The following is an 18,414-nucleotide window of genomic DNA, read 5'->3' on the forward strand; positions in this document are numbered from 1 at the left end:
GAGGCATTGTTTACCTTAAAAGTCCTTTATTAGCCTAATACACTGGCAAATGTTTGCTTGAAGGAAGCTGGAATCTGAAATCTCCGCGCCTTGCACAATATATTAAAACACAATTCTCCACCTTTCTAATTCTGTCATTAATCATATTCTCCAATTAATTTAAACAATCAGTTTCCCTTCCGTTAGAAAACCCGCCAAGGTCTTATCTTCTTAAGTTAGAGATGGCCTGGAAGGTACAATCCTACTCATCCCTCCTCCTTAAATTAAATCTCTTAAAGCAGTACACAAGTTTAACATATGAAATAGCTACTTCTTGTCAAGCAATAACATTCGATGTTAGCAGCATTGACATCCGGCCCCCCTTACAAAAAGGACAGATCCATCGGGTCGTTCTCCCCTTCATCATCGCTGTCAACACCGGGTAAAGTGGGGGTGGGTCCAGTCGGTGGGCCAGCATCCTCCTGGGTGGGGGACGTAACCTGGGTAACGGGCTCCTGGGTGGACCAGTTGGACTTTTCTTTCGATGGCTGCTGTGCGGGTTTCTTCCTCATTGTTTGTTCTGGTCCACTCTGCTGTTGTGGGTAAGGAACTGGCAGTTTGCTGCTCGATGTCCCTGCTGTCCACATTGAAAGCACTTGATTGGCAGACCTGTAGGTGGTCTAGGTCTTTTGTCAGTAGCAGTCGTTGGGGGTTTTCAAGGGGGTGGTAGCCATCTGGATCCTGGTTTTGGCACAGCTTCAGATGGGGGAGGCTTTTTATAGTGGGCGAGCTGGACATCTAATTTCACTGCTGCCTGGTGCCATTCACACGGCTGGTTGGGTACAGCTCGGTAGATACATGCCTGAGAAAGGTGGTGGTCTAATCCTTCTCTAAAAAGATGAATTATTGATTGCTCAGGCCATCTCTCTATCTGACCTGCCATCTTTCGAAACTCCCACACATACTCTAGGACAGGCCGGCCAGCTTGCTTTATCTTATGGATTTGTTCTTCTACTTTGAGGGCAATGGATGCGTCCTCAAATATTTCCCTGAGCCCCAGGAGGAAAAGGTGGGGGTCCTCCAATTCAGGGGCCTGCTCATTATATAAATTGTTTAACCATTCAGATGCTTCTCACTCTAGGTTGGATGCAATCACATCAACCATCGCACCCGGGTCCGGGTAAGAGTGACCCCAGTGATTCAAGTGAGGGCATACTTGGTTGAAGAAAATAATCAGTTTTTCTGGGTCCCTATCAAAGGTTGCTCTGAAGGGTGGGCTCATCATTGCTTGCTGGGGCCCCCATTGCTGCTGTCACCCCCCTTGGTTGTTGATTCACCGGCTGCCAGGGCCCCCCACTGGTGTTGTGTCTCCAGTTGCTACTGGCCCCACTCTGGTTGCTGATTTAATGGCTGCCAGGGCCCCCCCTGCTGCTGGCCCCACTGATCCTGCTGTACGTTCAGGGGTTGCATGTTTGGATCCTGCTGCTGCCACCCTTGCTGTCGTCCTCTCACCAGCTCCTGATCTCCAGGCTTCTGCACCACCCCCAGCTGTTGCAAGGCTTCTATTAGCTGGGGCAAGCTCAGAGGTTGTTGGCCTTTCAAATAATAATAATAATAATAATAATAATAATAATAATAATAATAATAATAATAATAATAATAATAATAATAATAATAATAATAATAATAATAATAATAAGTTGGAAGGGACCTTGGAGGTCATCTAGTCCAACCCGCTGCTCAGGCAGGAAACCCTATACCATTTCAGGCAAATGGCTGTCCAGTCTCTTCTTAAAAACCTCCAGTGTTGGAGCATTCACCACCTCTGGAGGCAGGTTGTTCCACTGGTTAATTGTTCTAACTGTCGGGAAGTTTCTCCTTAGTTCTAGGTTGCTTCTCTCCTTGACTAGTTTCCATCCATTGCTTCTTGTCCTGCTTTCAGGTCCTTTGGAGAATAGCTTGACTCCCTCTTCTTTGTGGCAGCCCCTGAGATATTGGAACACTGCTATCATGTCACCGCTCACCCTTCTCTTCATTAAACTACACATACCCAATTCCAGCAACCATTCCCAATATGTTTTAGCCTCCAGTCCCCCTTTGTTGCTCTTCTCTGTACCCTTTCTAGAGTCTCGACATCTTTTTTACATTGTGATGACCAAAACTGGATGCACTTGTGGGGGCTTCCCAACCTCCCAACACTGCAGAGGCCCCAGGCTGGGGTCCTCTGTCTCTATGGGTGTGGGGGGCTTGGCAGGGGACTCCTGGGTCTAGCAGGCAGTCTGATCTGCAGACAGGATTTTTCACTCACCCAAGTATTTAATCTCAGCTGACCTGGCAGCTCCAAGGTGCCTGGAGTCTCCGCTGTGCTTAATCCACTCTGATGACCAGTCCAATTCTTCTGGTTGTTTGGTTCTAGCTCCCAGCTGGGAGGATTGCTGAAATTCTTTCCCTTCCAGCTTCTTCGCTGGCCCTTCCCCCACTGGAGTGGCTGCTGGTGCCGAGGAGCTGGCTTCAGGCAATTTTACTCCTTCCATTATGGGAACTTCCCCAACTCATTGCCAGACTGCCTCCCAAACTTGGAGACAGCGATGGGAGGTTGGGACTCCCTAATTAGTTTAAAAAGTAGTGTGGATTCCAGCTTGATGTCAAGTTTCCGATGTATGGGCTTTTCAAGTGACTCTGAGGCATTGTTTACCTTAAAAGTCCTTTATTAGCCTAATACACCGGCAAATGCTTGCTCAAAGGAAGCTGGAATCTGAAATCTCTGCCCCTTGCACAATATATTAAAACACAATTCTCCACCTTTCTAATTTTGTCATTAATCATATTCTCCAATTAATTTAAAGAATCACTTTCCCTTCCATTAGAAAACTCTCCAAGGCCTTATCTTCTTTAGTTAGAGAGATGGCCTTGAAGGTGCAATCCTACTCATTCCCCCTCTCAACCTTAAACTAAATCTTTTAAAGCAATACACAAGTTTAACATATGAAATAGCTACTTCTTCATTTCTTGTCAAGCAATAACATTCGATGATAGCAGCCTTGACATTTTAAAGTATTTTGTTTCTTCTTTCATTTTCATTTTCAATGTAAGCCTGTCCAATTGTGCACAGTCCAAAATTTTCCTAAATGTGTCTTCTTCCGTTGGTGTGTCTTCATTTTTCCAATACTGTGCAAATGTAATTCTTGCTGCTGTTGGTACATGTAATATTAAATATGTACATTTTTATCATAGTTTTCTGTGATTATACCTAAAAGAAATAGTTCTGGCTTAAAACCACATATGTATTTTTGATCAGAATTTTTTTGCTTTAGGGCATGTCCACCAAAGTTGGGTAGTACATGCCTGGCTTTTGCCTACATTTCCAACAGTTGCTAGACATGTTTTTAAACATCTTTGCTAATTTTGTAGATGGTAAATGCCATCTATTAAACATTTTATATAAATTTTCTTTATAGGTAGCTTCCTTTGTTATTTTATAATTTCTTTCCCATAAATTTTGCTATTTTTCTAATTCTACATTGCGCCCAAAGTTTTTTGCCCATGTTATCATATTATAATGCAATTTTTAAACAAGGAATTAAACCAGATAGGATCATATTATCTTGGCTAATTTCTGAGCTGATTCCAAGGCTGATAGTTGACAAATTTCATGGTAGCCAACATTTAAAATCTAAGATACCATTATTCCTTTGATGAGCATTTGATCAGGCTTCTTACCACAGTCCAATGGCAATATGTCCTAATTGCTTTATAGAGTGAAAGATTACAAACTTTTGGAATATATTTTAAGAAAACATTATTTTTTTTAACCTTAAGTACCTTCAGAGAGTTTAATTTCTCCTAGCAATAGCAATATCTCTAATATGTGCCCCAATGTTCCTTCAGCATAAATAAAGTAAATTTTAAAGTAAAGCAAATTTCCACAGCAATATTTTCTAAGGAACTAGGGCAGACATGTCAAACACAAGGCCCGGAGGCCGGATCCGGCCCGCGAAGTGGTTTCATGTGGCCCGCGGAGCCATCCTGGAAACAGTGAGGGAACGGCCCCCGCTACCTTGGCCCCAGCCCAGGCCAGCTGGAAGCCAATGTACAATTTCGTGGTGGCCATCTATGCTGAAAGACATTCAGTCTTAGCTCCCCAAGGCCAGCTGGAAACAGTGAGGGACTGGCCCATGCCACATTGGCACTGCCCCCTGGGTGCACGCTGGGGTGGTATCACCCTTTGTGAGGAATGAAGAAATGTACCATCACCTGGAAGTGGCCAGCATATGACCCTGCCTACTTTGGGCAGGCTAGGGGCTGGGCAGTGTTGCGCTTCTCTTCAGATTCGTGCCACCTGGCTCAGCCTCTCAGCACTGTCAGGAAAGTGCCCCACTGCCTGCCAAAACCAGGCTGGCTGGGGGCTGGGCAGCATTGCGCAGGTAACATTGACTCTCACGCTGCTCATGGCATCCCCTCCCCCAGAGCCCACCAAGCCGGATATGTGAAGTAGGCGAGGGCCATGTGCTAGCCACTTCCAGGCAATGGTGCATTTCTTCATTTCTCACGAAGGATGACACTTCCCCAGCTGCGTTTCTTGCCTGTTTTTCTCCCTCCCTCATCTCAAATATTTTCCTACCACTCTGTTCTTGGAAGGAAGGAAGGAAGGAAGGAAGGAAGGAAGGAAGGAAGGAAGGAAGGAAGGAAGGAAGGAAGGAAGGAAGGAAGGAAGGAAGGAAGGAAGGAAAGAAAGAAAGGAGGGAGGGAGGGAGGGAGAGAGGGAGGGAGAGAGGGAGGGAGAGGGAGGGTCTGAGGGAAGTCCTGCCTTAGTCCTGCCCTGCTGCCCTTTCACCATCCCCTTGACCCCTCCTCCTGGCCTATCCTGGGGGGGTGTCTCCGATCCTATTGCTAAGGAAGCTTTGGATACAAAGCCAGGTCTCCTCCCATGGAGAGGGAGTGGGCCTCCCTCTTGACTTTGCCCTCGTACCCATCATGAGCAACCTGGCTAAGGAGAGCAAGCACAGCAGCAACAGCCTTGAGGAGGTAAGTGCAGCTGGGTGCCCCCTTGGGGAAGTGGGGCTGGGCTTAGTGCCGTGGGTTCTTGATGGCTGGGCTGGGCATTTGACCTCCATGCCACCGTCCAACCCCCCCCCCCCCAAGGCCTGACAGGAACAGTGAGGCTCCTCCAGTGGACCATGCCTTAGCACTTGCCCTGGTCCCATCTTCTGCCAGAGACCCTCAGATCTGTCCCACTCCTGCCCAGGCCCCCATTGGCACCCTTGATGCGAATGATGTAGAGCTGGCCACGCCCACCCAGTAGGCCATGCCCACCCTGGCCACACCCACCTGGCCCACCAAGGGCAACTGCAATGCTGATGCGGCCCTCAATGAAATTGAGTTTGACACCCCTGAACTAGGGGAAAGGTTGGAAAACAGAAGACCACCCCATTTCACAATTATCATGGACAATTTTGCAGTGAAGTGCCAATTTCTAAAATTGAGGAGGTCTGTCCAGAATTCTTCAAATTCCAAATCTGCTTCTCTCACAAATCACAATATTAAAAATTAATAGACATTGAGAAATCCATAAGTGAAAAGTTGTCTTCTGTAGGGATATTGTCAGAATCCATTTATATTTCATTTCTAACTCCCTCTCTGTGCAAACCCAAATATCACCCCCCCTACTGGATTCTGCCATTCCCAAGGAGGAAAGAGAAGACAGAGGAGTTTATTGCCCCATCTCTTTCCCTTAGATGTAACTTTTTGCTTATTCAGCCTGCCTGTTGGCCATCCCAAAAAGACTGATGAAAGGGACCCTCTCCCTCTGAACTATGAACAACTAAGAAAGGGGGTGGGGAGAATTCTGGCTCTTGCCAATGAAAGGAATCCTCTCCCTCTCTGATTTACGAGCAAACAAGAAAGGTGGTGGTGGGAATTCTGGCTTGTATCTCTGGATGGAATATGAAGGGGAGGAAGTAATTGTGTTGCAAATGTTCTGATAGTTCTCCCTTTCCCACGAGGGGTTTGACACCTGAGACTTGACTGATCCGGGACTGACCAAATGGACTGAGGGGTGGGGTTTTGCTTGTGGACACTTTAAAAATATCGATCTGTGAGACAGTTTTCAGATCCTGTCTATTATATTCTCTATCATCTATGTCCTGCTTGGACAATCTTGTCTCCAAGAATTTTTCTTTCCTAAGATGTGGATTGGAGTGGGTTCTGACAAATATTGATATGGAAATCTGTTGAAAGCATGTTAGAAAATCAATTAGCATTCTTTCAAGCATCCATTTCCTTTCATTTTTCCATTGTCAAAAATCGTACCACAGACATCTGTGCTGAAGGAATTTTGAGGTACATGTTAGAGATAGTGTAAAGATCAGCTCTGGAACACTTTTCTCCCAATCCTTCATACCAGAGCTTTATAACCTTCACTCTCTTCCCCTAGTCACTCCTTATCTTTTCCCCCCCAATATGCATGTTCTTGTTCTCAATTCTTAGAGGATTATATTTTTGTTCATGAAGAAAAGTCAAGGTCTCAATACCCTGGTGCCTTTTCTGATCACAAATGCATGGCCTCATTGTGGCTGCATTCCCAATCTAGAAATTGGAATAAAACTGGGTAATAAAAGCTTCTTTTAACTGTTCAGTAGTTATCTCCATACAAATTTATGTTTTTGTGGATTTCCCCCCCCCCCCCTTAGCTCTGTGGAACAGTGGTAACTCAGACTGGAACTATTAACTGTAAGTTGCATGGCTTATTTATCTGTTTAAATTTTATTTATTTTATTTTATTTTATTTTAATTCCATTTATATCCCGCCCTTCTCCGAAGACTCAGGGCGGCTTACAAGCTTAGCAGTAGCCTTCATTCTATGTATATGCCTGCTTATTAGGGCTTTCACACACACCCCAAGCGGCATTATTACAAAGTCAGCTTAATTGCCCCCAACAATCTGGGTCCTCATTTTACCAACCTCGGAAGGATGGAAGGCTGAGTCAACCTTGAGCCTGGTGGGATACGAACCTGCACTAATTGCAGGCAGCTGGTGTTACTTAAGGAGGCATTAGCCCACTGCTCCACCAAGGCTTTTGATGGCCTTAAAAGATGGATGCAAATGTTGTGGGGCAAGGCTACCTAAATAGTTTTCAACCCTTTATAGTGGTGGCTATTTTCACCTTTGAGTGTACTTTCATTTCATGTGTGTTTAAGTGCACTGGGAAGCCTAGGGCCACCTGCATAAGCTCCAGATGGAAGAAGGGAGAGAGAATCTGCCTTCCTGTTGGAGAGGCATTGGGGGATGACAATGACAATGAGGATGATCTTCTCTAAACTCATCCAGCCCATCTTTAGATCTGCTTTTCCTTGCATTGGCTTTGTCTACCATGTCAACTTTGGCCCTAGAAATTCAGTTTTGAGCGAAAGCTCATGCAATGGAAGGACAAACTGATAGACAAGCCTAGGTCTCTTGATATAATTTATTTTCAACGTTGTGTCATATTAGAAAGATTAAAAGCCCCTTCCTATTCCTGACCCTAAAAATGGCTGCACCCCAGCCCAGTTATGCTCACATTTCCACCATCAGATTTAACCTCTACTCTCTTGTAATGGGACAATCCTGAAAGAACTCTGAATTTTATCTTCTGACTTTCTTTCCAGCTTCTGGAAACAACAATTTCTCCTCAAGAAAATCACAGCTGAATCATCCTGTTTGAGGACAGCACAGCAAACTAATTTGACATTAAAAAGAATTACTGAATCTTAGGTCATAAAGTGATCTTAATGGCAATCAGGCCACCTGGTCTGGGTTTTTGCTGCCAAGAAACCATTAAAAAATATCAGTTATGGGTTTTGTTCTTGTTTCATAAAATCATTTTCATTTTTTTCTTGTATCATATAAATTAAATGAAACAGGTCTAATTAGATATTGTCCTAATTTTATTTTCCTTTTGCTTCACCTGAAATGAATTAGGTTCTTCTTAAAATATCCAATGATGCTTGTATGCTATATAAAAATATGTTTACATGAAAATGCATTTAAATGCAGAGACTTTTGTACCTGAGGGTTTTTTACAGCTGTCTTGTAACAGACTTTTAAGGAACACTTGTTATCTTTCATAAGCAACCGGTTCAAAGTGATCAACATTTCTCTGGTACTGTTAAAAATGAAGAAAGGAAAAGCAACTATGGAACTATGAATCATCTCTTGTGCTGTTTTCAGAAATATGAATGTAAATGAAGGATAATGGTTACTTTTTCTGAATTCTTATTTAAGACAGTACTGCTGTTAAGCTGAAACATACATCTATGTGAGGAGGGCAATATATGGCTGATTTGTCTGTCTCTGAATATACAGAAAGACAAATAAGCAGTGGGGATCTTTTGTAATATGAGAAGAGATATTCCCAAAAAACCTATCTGGAGCTTCAGTAAAGTGATTAGATGCACCAGAAGACAACCACTAACTCACTTAGGTAAAATATCTAACTATTGTAAATCTCCACCATGTTCCCTATGCATCTTCTGAGTCACAGAGGCTGTGTTGAGCTTGGATATGTGATATTTAAAGGAGAAGCATCAGAGAATCTCAGAACTGCTTTGCAGTGGCTAACTGATATTACCAAAGGCATGACTCTCATTTTCAGGTGTGTAAAGTAATAAACTGTGATACACCATTGTCTTTGAACAATGGAAGGGAGTATGAACAATTTGTCAATTATGAAGAGGGGCCAGTACTACTAGATGACAATTGCAGGAAGAACATGAAGAAATATTGTGGTATATGTCAATAATACTGAGAATTTGTTCCTGCATGTACAATCATCCATTTTGGGGGATCACCAGATTTTCCAAATTAGAATTGAATTCTAATAACAATAATTCTAGGTTACTTAAAGATTGGACAATTGATGTGCACCCATCATTTAATTATACAATCTGTGCAGTCAGGGTAAACCATGTAATTCAATACTTTTGCCCAACACCAGGGTTTAAAAATGACTTGTACTCCATTGACCATAGCAAGTTTTTCAGTAGTAGGGCAACTTTTTCAAGCTAACCAGTATGTAGAATACATAAGAGGGTTGGGTGTATCTGTTGTTTGTGTGTGTTTATATACACATATACACACATATTTTCAATATTGTAGATTTAACGCATTCCTGTTTTTAATCTGACAGTGTCTTTCATTTAAATAAAGTCTTGATTGATATTTGTTTTAAATGGGAGAAGTTGGTAAATAAGATTAAAACTTCGTCATGTATCAGAAGTAAATGGATTCTGCTTAAGCAACTTGTTCCAGTTGTGCTGGTGGGCATTGGCATCCATAATAAACCATGATGACGTGTGAAATCATTGACCATGCTCAATTATGATATGAATCAGAAGAAGTCGACATGTGTGAAGGAGCAGGATGCTTTCCTAGCTTCAGTATTGCTTTCTGTCTCTACTTTAGAAAGTCTGTTGAAAGAAGGTTTCAGCAGCCCACAGGAAGCCCGAGATGAAGAAATGACCAATTACTCAGAGTAATCCAGAGTACTTAGAGGCAGATTCTGGTCCAAGATTCTGATAGAGAATTTTTCCAAGGACAAATAACAGCACAGCTACCCTTGCTATTAAGCTAAACAGCAACTTAGAATATGGTTTCATATGAAATCTTCAATAATATCTTGAGGAAAGTTGGTAAGTGGTAGATTTAATGGAAAATGCATACATAACATGTACCCCCATCCCCAATTCTGGATTGAGATAAGATCAGTATTCATAATACTTTGCATTATCCCAACCTGAATATGTAAGAAGAATAGTCCACTTTATTAGGATGAATTTTCCAAACTTCAAGTGGAGGAATTGCCATTTCTGCAACAGAGGTGTGAAGGTGTTGTGAGAACTCTGGATGGAGGATGAGAAAAGGAGATGTTCCCAGGCATATTCCCAGGTGTTGCATCCTTGGTGAGACAAAGCAGATGGCCCCAGACTTTTCCCTCCCTCTCCCTCTCCTGTTGCCAGGAAGGTACATCAAAGCAAAGAGAAACAAAGTAAACAAAGCAAAGCTAAGCACATCACAAGAGAGCTTCAAAGGTCCCCCCTCTCATCAGAATGGCAGCATCCTGACAGGGACCTGACACCCACTCTTTTGGACTATCACTATGGGAGAGGCATAGAGGCTCTGAGATTCTTGGATGATCCTGACCCTTTTCTGTTTTGCTAGATGCTCTCTGAGGTCATCCAGGTCACTTAAAGAAATCCACCAAGACCTCTCTCAGAATGGCTTATCTTTCTGTAGATGGATTTGATATTGAGCACACCTAGCACACTCCACACCAATTCATCCTTTGAGAACAGTTATCACCCTCAATTTGGACTCTAGCCCTCTCCAGCCATTCTTGGGTAAGCTGTGATTCTTCAGGTAGAATTAATCCGTTGAAACCTCACCTTCAGCCCCTTCTGCTATCTGAGGCACTATGATGGGGGTGGCCAAGCTCACCTGTCCCAATAATATCCAGTCATAGGGAAATTGGTAACAGTCTGGACTCCAACCAAGTTCAGTCCTCAAGCCTGACACAAGGCCTTCATGGAGACATCTGGGATTACCTCCACTCTGATGTTCTATCTTCTGGGGTCAGACTCAAGCACGAGATATGATCCAGGCTGCTCCCAGTCCAATTTGATGCCCACAGACATTCCGCCTCTCCTGGTTGTTGTACTCTCCTTGTATAGTCCATTTTCCACAGTCATCCTACATCTTCTGCAGGGGCCTGTTGCTCTCACACAAGTGTCAGTATACTGTCTACAGTACAGGGTGAACATCCCCTTCCACTGAGTCTACTGGGACAATTGGAGTGAGCAAGCATCTGACTAGATTAGTGTTTGTCCCTACAATCAGGGAGCCCTGGCTAGCTCCCAGGGGATGGGTACAGACAATGGCCAGAGTGTCAAAGGTTTCAGAGTATCCAACCACTGGGAGTCCAATGTTAGCTGGATAGGTAGATACCCATTGTATCAGAACCTCTTATTTTCAATGCTCCAAATCTCCCAACATTTCTATGGATAGGTGCTTCAGGTGCCTATCATAGAAACCCTCATGTAAATGCCCTCCACTTTTACTGGAATCACTGAGAAAGGGCCCACCAGTTGTTTGGGGATCTCAATGGTGAGGGACACAGCATCTGGCCTGACATTCTGTGCTTGGGCGCTCCTGTGAGTCCTCAAAGGGTGTTGCCAAATCATTATCACTTTGTCTCCAGCAGGCCCTTTGTACATGAGGGGGAAGATTAGTAAAACTCCACGTGTGGGGTGATGCCCATGGCTGTATTTGGCCATCCCTTTGGCTGGAGCTAGCTAACATCGCTGATCACCCAGTTTGCTCCATCATTGGGGCCCTCTGTAGTTTCCCCACTGGGCTTATGGTTTGGGTGGCTTTGTGCAAGTATGCCTGTAGTGCCCTGCACCCCACAGAATCCATCCCCACATTGGACAGCCTAGCTGAGCATCCCTTCATAGGTGAACTGCCTGTTGCCATCCACAAGGCTCTGTTAAATGGGATATTTTTACTTCCATAGCAGTGAGCCGGGCATCAACATCCCCAGTTTTCTTCACTCCCATATTTTGGGCCCATTCTAGAGGCAAGTTGGCTGTGGCCTTTTTGGCTTCCTCCATCATTTCTGTTTGCTTAACTCTCCTTGTGAGCTCACGATACCCTCCATGTCTTCCCCTTAGACAGGGTCCTTAGCCAGTTCCAGACTGGATCTGAAATAAAAGCAGCCTTGAAACTTGTTGCATTCTGGCCCAATCTACTTCAGCTAGGTCCATCCCCTTTTTCCCCACAATCTGACATAACAACTGTTCAGGTGTCTGATGTAGTCAGGCAACCTTTTGCCTCTCTTATGTTACAGCATCAGGCTAGAAACTGTTTTGGCAGGTCCAAACTCATCCTGCAGTAAACAGAGGTAATCACGCACAGTGAAGTGCCTTTGGCTGAGTGTTAAGCTTCTAATGGCTTCTGCTGTGGAATCCTTTAGGCTTTGTCTAACTCTCAGCTTCTTTGGGGCATCTGATCACCTCATCCTTCTACTGCCTGCACGGCCTGCTCCATCCAAGCTTCATATTCTTCCCTCTCTGGCACTGGTTGTATCCCTGAAAAGATATGCAGCTTCTTATACCCAGACTCACACAGTGGCTGCCAATCTGGCTTTGGATGGGTGTCTGGCTTCCCATATCCTGGGCAGACCCTGCCCCTGATGCCTCTGCAGTGACCAAGGTGAGTGTCTCCCCTTGCAGGGCCAAAATCTTCACTGAAGGCATGACCCACGAGGTTGATGTATCAGCCTTGCTCTAATGTCCTCAGTCAATTGAAGACTCTTGATCCCAAAGCATTCTGGGATCCTTCTCTTCCACTCCAATAGCACATAAGAGTGAGAAGAGTCCTGGTCATCTTTGTATCTACCACATAATCCCTCTGATCTGGGACATGGGCCCTCACTCTTGTAACCTGGGAGGTCCATTGCTACAGTTGTCTCTATTTCACTGTTCTGTTCATTACACCACTTAGTGGCAGTGGAGTCCATTTTGCTCACTTGGCTCATGTCTCTGGATGGGGTCACCCCCTCTTTGGAGAAAGGGTAAAAGGAGATCCCTGATGATCCCCCCAACCCCCAAAAGGGCCACAAAAATCCAGCTCCTCCTGTCTCTTTCTCAGGATCTCTCATTCCGATCATTCGCCCAGTCACCTTTCTCTTTTCTCTCTTTGGGTCAGCTTTGCTCCTGCCCCCCCCCTCTCTCAAGCACACATGCGACCAGTGCCATTCAGCTGGAGCACTGTGACTTCCTTCACTGATTGCATCCTTTGGTGCTGCTTCCCCACTGCACAGCTGCAGCCTTGGCATTCCCCCTGTGCCACCCAGCTGATCACGCTGATCAGTGCAGTGGCTCCCTGTGCAGCATTGGTGCTGCTTTCCTTTTCCACACTGTCCACCTACTGCCTTGGTATTCCCTCTGCTATGCTCCTCTGGAGGCAACTTTGTCACTTTTGTCCTTAATGTCATACTGAAATTCTACATGGCCAATACAAGCTCTATGAAAGAAGAACAGACATTTGTAACATACAGAGAAAAGACTGGTACAGATTGCAGTAATAAAGAAACAGAGAACTTCAAATCCAATGCAAATCTGAATTTAAAATTTGAAGTCACACATGCAATAGCAGAAGGAATTTCATAATGAAGGCACTAAATACCAAAATGATATAAGCAGCAACAGAATCAGAAAAGGGCAAGTGGTTGCATTTCGAAGAAAGGATTTTAGAAAATAAAATTGTGTAAAATAAGAGTTAATCATAACCAGCCTGTGGATCTTTTATTCCAAATTCTTCATTTCTACTCTTAAAAAGTGCTAACAAAAGGTGGGTAAGGTAGGTCAAAACAAAAGTGTTGATTGGAGAACTCTTAAAGTCCTTCTCCTTAGCTTTGTGGGAAGTCACACACAGACACTGAGAAAGAAATATTTTTGGAAATATTTAAAAGGCAGAATATATTTCCCTAAAGGACTTTAAAGGCAGAAACCAACCCCCCTCAAGTCTCTCTGTTCCAAACAGAAACCAAGTCTGCAGAAATATAGATGTGATAATCTTGTCAGAAAGACTGGAATCAGGAAACTGGGATTAGGAAGAAAGATCCCTAGAATCAACAATCCCTCATACCAAAAATCTAAGGGTCATCAGCCACAGCCACAGAGAAGCAGGATTTGACCTTTGGGACATAATAGGATTAACCCACCACCATCAGAATACCAGAAAGGCACACTCAGACTCAGGTCAAAGTTCATGCCACAGGAACAACTCCAAACTAAAGGCTCCAGAGAATATAAAAACCCACTCCCTACATGTGCTCACTCTCTTTTGTTTCAGAGCCATCTTTCTGTCTGGCTCTCCTCTTCAATAAACAGCAACCTTCTTTCTAAAGCAGTCACCATGTTGTTTATTCCGGGCTTGGACTGAACCATGATGAAGACTTTTCCTTCAACAATTTGGCACCCAGGATGGGACTTCAAGCTAACCTCTCCAATGGACTGAGACTGGTAAGCCCCATCTTGCTGGCAGAAGAACCCTTGTGTCTGTGGATGGATTTCCCAGACCCTGCCCATGTGGAGCCAGGGTAGTAAAGGGAGTTTTGGGTTTGAGCTCAAGGGCTGCTTTGGAAAGAAGGTGAAGGTGAGTACCTCTAAATTTTAACTTTAAAGACCAGGGGAGTGAGAGAAATGTGTGTATGTCTCTGTGTGTGATTGAGAAAACTCTTTTCCCAATCACAGTTGGATTTTGCTCCCTCTGGCCTTTCCTAACTGCAGAAAAGATCTGTTCAAGTGGCAGACCCTGGAAAGCATGGGGGTTTGGCCAGAGCGCAGGACCTTTTGTTAGGTGAAAGGGAGAGGCTTTGTGAAAATGGAATGAGTGAATGAGAGAATTGGATTTGGGCAACTAGCTGGTTAGGCCCTGTAAGCAAAGCTGAAAGCTAGGATATTAAGTCCTGGGCTAGGAGCATCCCTTACCTCTGGAAAGCAAGCAGAGGTCCTCCCAGACATTTGAAGTCTGCAAACAGTGATGGTGAAAAGTTCAGAGAAAGGAAGGAATCCTGGAGCCATTGGTCCCCACGTGAAGCCTCAGGAGAAAACTAGGAAGACTATGGGGGGAGAGATTGGAAACTCATTGTAAGCCACAGCCACAGCTCCAGGGAAACAGGATATGATCTTTGGAACATAATAGGATTAATCCACCACCATCAGAATACCAGAAAGGCACACTCACTGAGGTCAAAGTTCATGTCACAGGAACAACTCCAAACAAAAGGCTCCAGAGGTTATAAAAACCCACTCCCTACATGTGCTCACTCTCTTTTCTTCCAGAGCCATCTTTCTGCCTGGCTCTCCTTTTCTGTCTGGCTCTCCTCTGCAACCTTCTTTCTAAAGCAGTCGCCATGTTGTTTATTCCCGGCTTGGACTGAACCATGATGAAGACTTTTCCTTCAACAGCTCCCTTCTTGAAAGCTAAGGCAATCCATTTTTAAAACTGGCATCTTTGTTTTTTTCACATTGGACATAAATGGTCCCTTGCTTCTGAGACAGGTTGGGAAGTCCCAAGAATTTGTTTTCTCTGACCAGTAGATGGTGCTGCCACCACAGGAAAAACAAACCACTTCAATGTAAGCTACTACTCCAAACAGATGCACAACTGAGGTGACCTGAAAACAACCAGGCAGTTCATGTCTCATTCTGTGTGCAATTACAGAGAACAATCCCTGCTTGCTTACTCCACAAGTAATTGTATCCGAGTGCTAATGTACCATATTTTCTGTGTTTGGGGAGAGGGTGAGCAAGCTCTCTTTGCTCTTCCTGGATTAAAATAAATAATGAAATCAAGCTGGTGATCAAGGATAAGGCAGGAAGCAGCCTTTCTTGATTTTCTCATGTCCCATTAGCATCCTTGATGTCCAGTGTTCAAACAGGGAATTCCAGAGGTCAACTGCTCCCATTTGCAAACTTTAAAAACATTTTCAAAAGTGTGGATCAAAATTTGACATGGGACCTTGATTTCTATGAATGGCCTAGTCTCTTTTCCTGGGCAAAGTTTTGTCTGAAAACTGGTCAATCTCTTTTCATGACTGAGTTAGAAGTTGACAACCATTTGGAGTGGTGTAGGGGGTTGATCTAGAAGACCTCCAATGTCCCTTCCAACTTTGTTATACTATGCTTTGTGGTTGGTTGGTTGGTTGGTTGGTTGGTTGGTTGGTTGGTTGGCCGGTCCATCCATTGGTCCGTCCGTCCATCCATCCATCTATCAATCCATCTTCTTCCTTTCCCCAGCTCAAATAAGTGTATTTGGGAATCTCTCCTAATTCTAGTACTGGCAAGGACTAGTAGTGCCAGAAAGAATGAAGCGACTGGGCCAAAGCTGAAAGGATGCTCAGCTATGGATGTATCTGGTGGTGAAAGGAAACTCCAATGCTGTAAAGATTTTTTCTCCATAGGAACCTGGAATGTAAGATCCATGAATCAAGGAAATCTGGATGTGGTCAAACAAGAGATGACAAGACTGAACATCAACATCTTAGGAATCAGCAAACTAAAATGGACAGGAATGGGTGAATTTAATTCAGAGGACCATCAGGCATACTACTGCGGGCAAGAATACCTCAGAACTAATGGAGTAGCCTTCATAGTCAATAAAAGAGTAGGAATAGCAATACTGGGATACAATCCCCAAAATGACAGAATAATCTCAGTTTGAATACAAGGCAAACCATTCAATATCACAGTAGTCCAAGTCTATGCCCCAAGCACCAGTGCTGAAGAGGATGAAATTGACCGGTTCTACAGCACCTCATAGAACTAACACAAAAAAATGATGTCCTTATCATCATGGGGGATTGGAATGCTAAAGTAGGAAGCCAAAAGATAACCAGAATAACAGGCAAGTTTGGCATTGGAGTACAAAATGAAGCAGGGCACAGGCCGATAGAATTTTGTCAAGAGAATACAATGGTCAAAGCAAACACTCTTTTCAAACAACCCAAGAGACGGCTCTACACATGGACATCACCAGGCGGTCAATACAGAAATCAGATTGACTATGTGCTCTGCAGCCAAAGATGGAGAAGCTCTATACAGTCAGTAAAAAGAAGACCAGGAGCTGACTGTGGGTCAGACCATGAGGTTCTTGTTGCAAAATTTAGGCTTAAACTGAAGAAAGTAGGGAAAAGCACTAGGCCACTCACGTATGAACTAAATCATATCCCTGTGGAATATACAGTAGAGGTGACAAATAGATTTAAGGAATTAGACCTGATAGACAGAGTGCCTGAAGAACTATGGACGGAGGTTCGCAACATTGTACAAGAGGTAGCAACTAAAACCATCCCAAAGAAAAAGAAATACAAGAAAGCAAAATGGCCAAACTTGCCTGTTATTCCGCTTATCTTTTGGCTTCCTACTTTAGCATTCCAATCCCCCATGATGATAAGGACATCATTTTTTGGTGTTAGTTCTATAAGGTGCTGTAGGGCTTCATAGAACCGGTCGATTTCATCCTCTTCAGCACTGGTGGTTGGGGCATAGACTTGGACTACTGTAATATTGAATGGTTTGCCTTGGATTCGAACTGAGATCATTCTGTCATTTTGGGGATTGTATCCCAGTATTGCTTTTCCTACTCTTTTATTGACTATGAAGGCTACTCCATTTCTTCTGAGGGGTTCTTGCCCGCAGTAGTATACCTGATGGTCATCTGAATTAAATTCACCCATTCCTGTCCATTTTAGTTTGCTGATACCTAAGATGTCGATGTTCAGTCTTGTCATCTCTTGTTTGACCACGTCCAGCTTTCCTTGATTCATGGATCTTACTTTCCAGGTTCCTATGGAGAAAAAAACTTTACAGCATCGGACTTTAGTACTAGCCCTCTGCTCTTCCCCAGTAGCATATTGGACACCTTCCGACCTGAGGGGCTCATCTTCCAGCATCATATCGTTTTGTCTTTTGGTACTGTCCATAGGGTTTTCATGGCAAAGATACTGGAGTGGGTTGCCATTTCCTTCTCCAGTGGATCATCTGTTGTCAGAACTCTTTGCTATGACCTGTCCATCTTGGGTGGCCCTGCACGGCATAGCTCATAGCTTCATTGAATTATGCAAGCCCCTTCGCCACGACAAGGCAGTAATCCATGAAGGGGAATCTTATAAGATGATGCAGTAATAGTACCACAATCAATTTGCCAGCAAATTTGGAAAACTCAACAGTGGCCACAGGATTGGAAAAGATCAGTTTACATTCCAATTCTAAAGAAAAGCAATGCCAAAGAATGTTCAAGCTATCACACCATTGCTCTCATTTCAGATGCTAATAAAGTTTGTGCTTAAAATCCTACAAGCTAGACTCCAGCAGTATGTGGATTGAGAACTACCAGACGTACAGGCAGGATTTCAAAGAGGCAGAGGAACTAGAGATCAAATTGCCAACATATGCTGGATCATGGACAAAGCTAGGGAGTTCCAGAAAAACATCTACTTCTGCTTCATTGACTATGCTAAAGCATTCGATTGTGTGGATCACAACAAACTGTGGCAAGTTCTTAAAGAGATGGGAGTAGCAGACCATCTTATTTGTCTCTTGAGAAACCTATATGAGGCTCAAGAAGCAACAGTGAGAACTGGACATGGAACCACTGATTGATTCAAAATTGGGAAAGGAGTCCGGCAAGGCTGTATACTGTTGCCCTGCCTGTTTAACTTATGTGCAGAGCACATCATGAGAAAGGCAGGGCTAGATGAATCAAAAGTTGGAATTAAGATTGCCGGAAGAAATATCAACAACCTAAGATATGCAGATGATACCACTCTAATGGCAGAAAGTGAAGAGGAACTAAAGAGCTTCTTGTTGCGGGTGAAGAAGAGTGCAAAAGTTGGC

General features: G+C 43.8%; 1 protein-coding gene across 1 annotated transcript in view; it reads left to right on the top strand.

Moving 5' to 3' along the window:
* The window catches only part of PROM1 (prominin 1), a gene marked incomplete at its 5' end in the record, with an annotated part of 304,125 nt that extends 294,939 nt beyond the window's left edge, over nucleotides 1-9,186 (top strand). Inside the window, 2 exons of the mRNA XM_081332891.1 lie at nucleotides 6,669-6,708; nucleotides 7,624-9,186. Of these exons, the coding sequence (XP_081189017.1) occupies nucleotides 6,669-6,687 (19 nt within the window). The 3' untranslated portion in view covers nucleotides 6,688-6,708; nucleotides 7,624-9,186. The remainder of the gene's footprint in view (nucleotides 1-6,668; nucleotides 6,709-7,623) is intronic.
* Between the last annotated feature and the right edge of the window lie 9,228 nt (nucleotides 9,187-18,414).

The sequence above is a fragment of the Vipera berus genome (genome assembly GCF_964194415.1).
Source record: "Vipera berus genome assembly, chromosome: 7".
NCBI lineage: Eukaryota > Metazoa > Chordata > Lepidosauria > Squamata > Viperidae > Vipera > Vipera berus.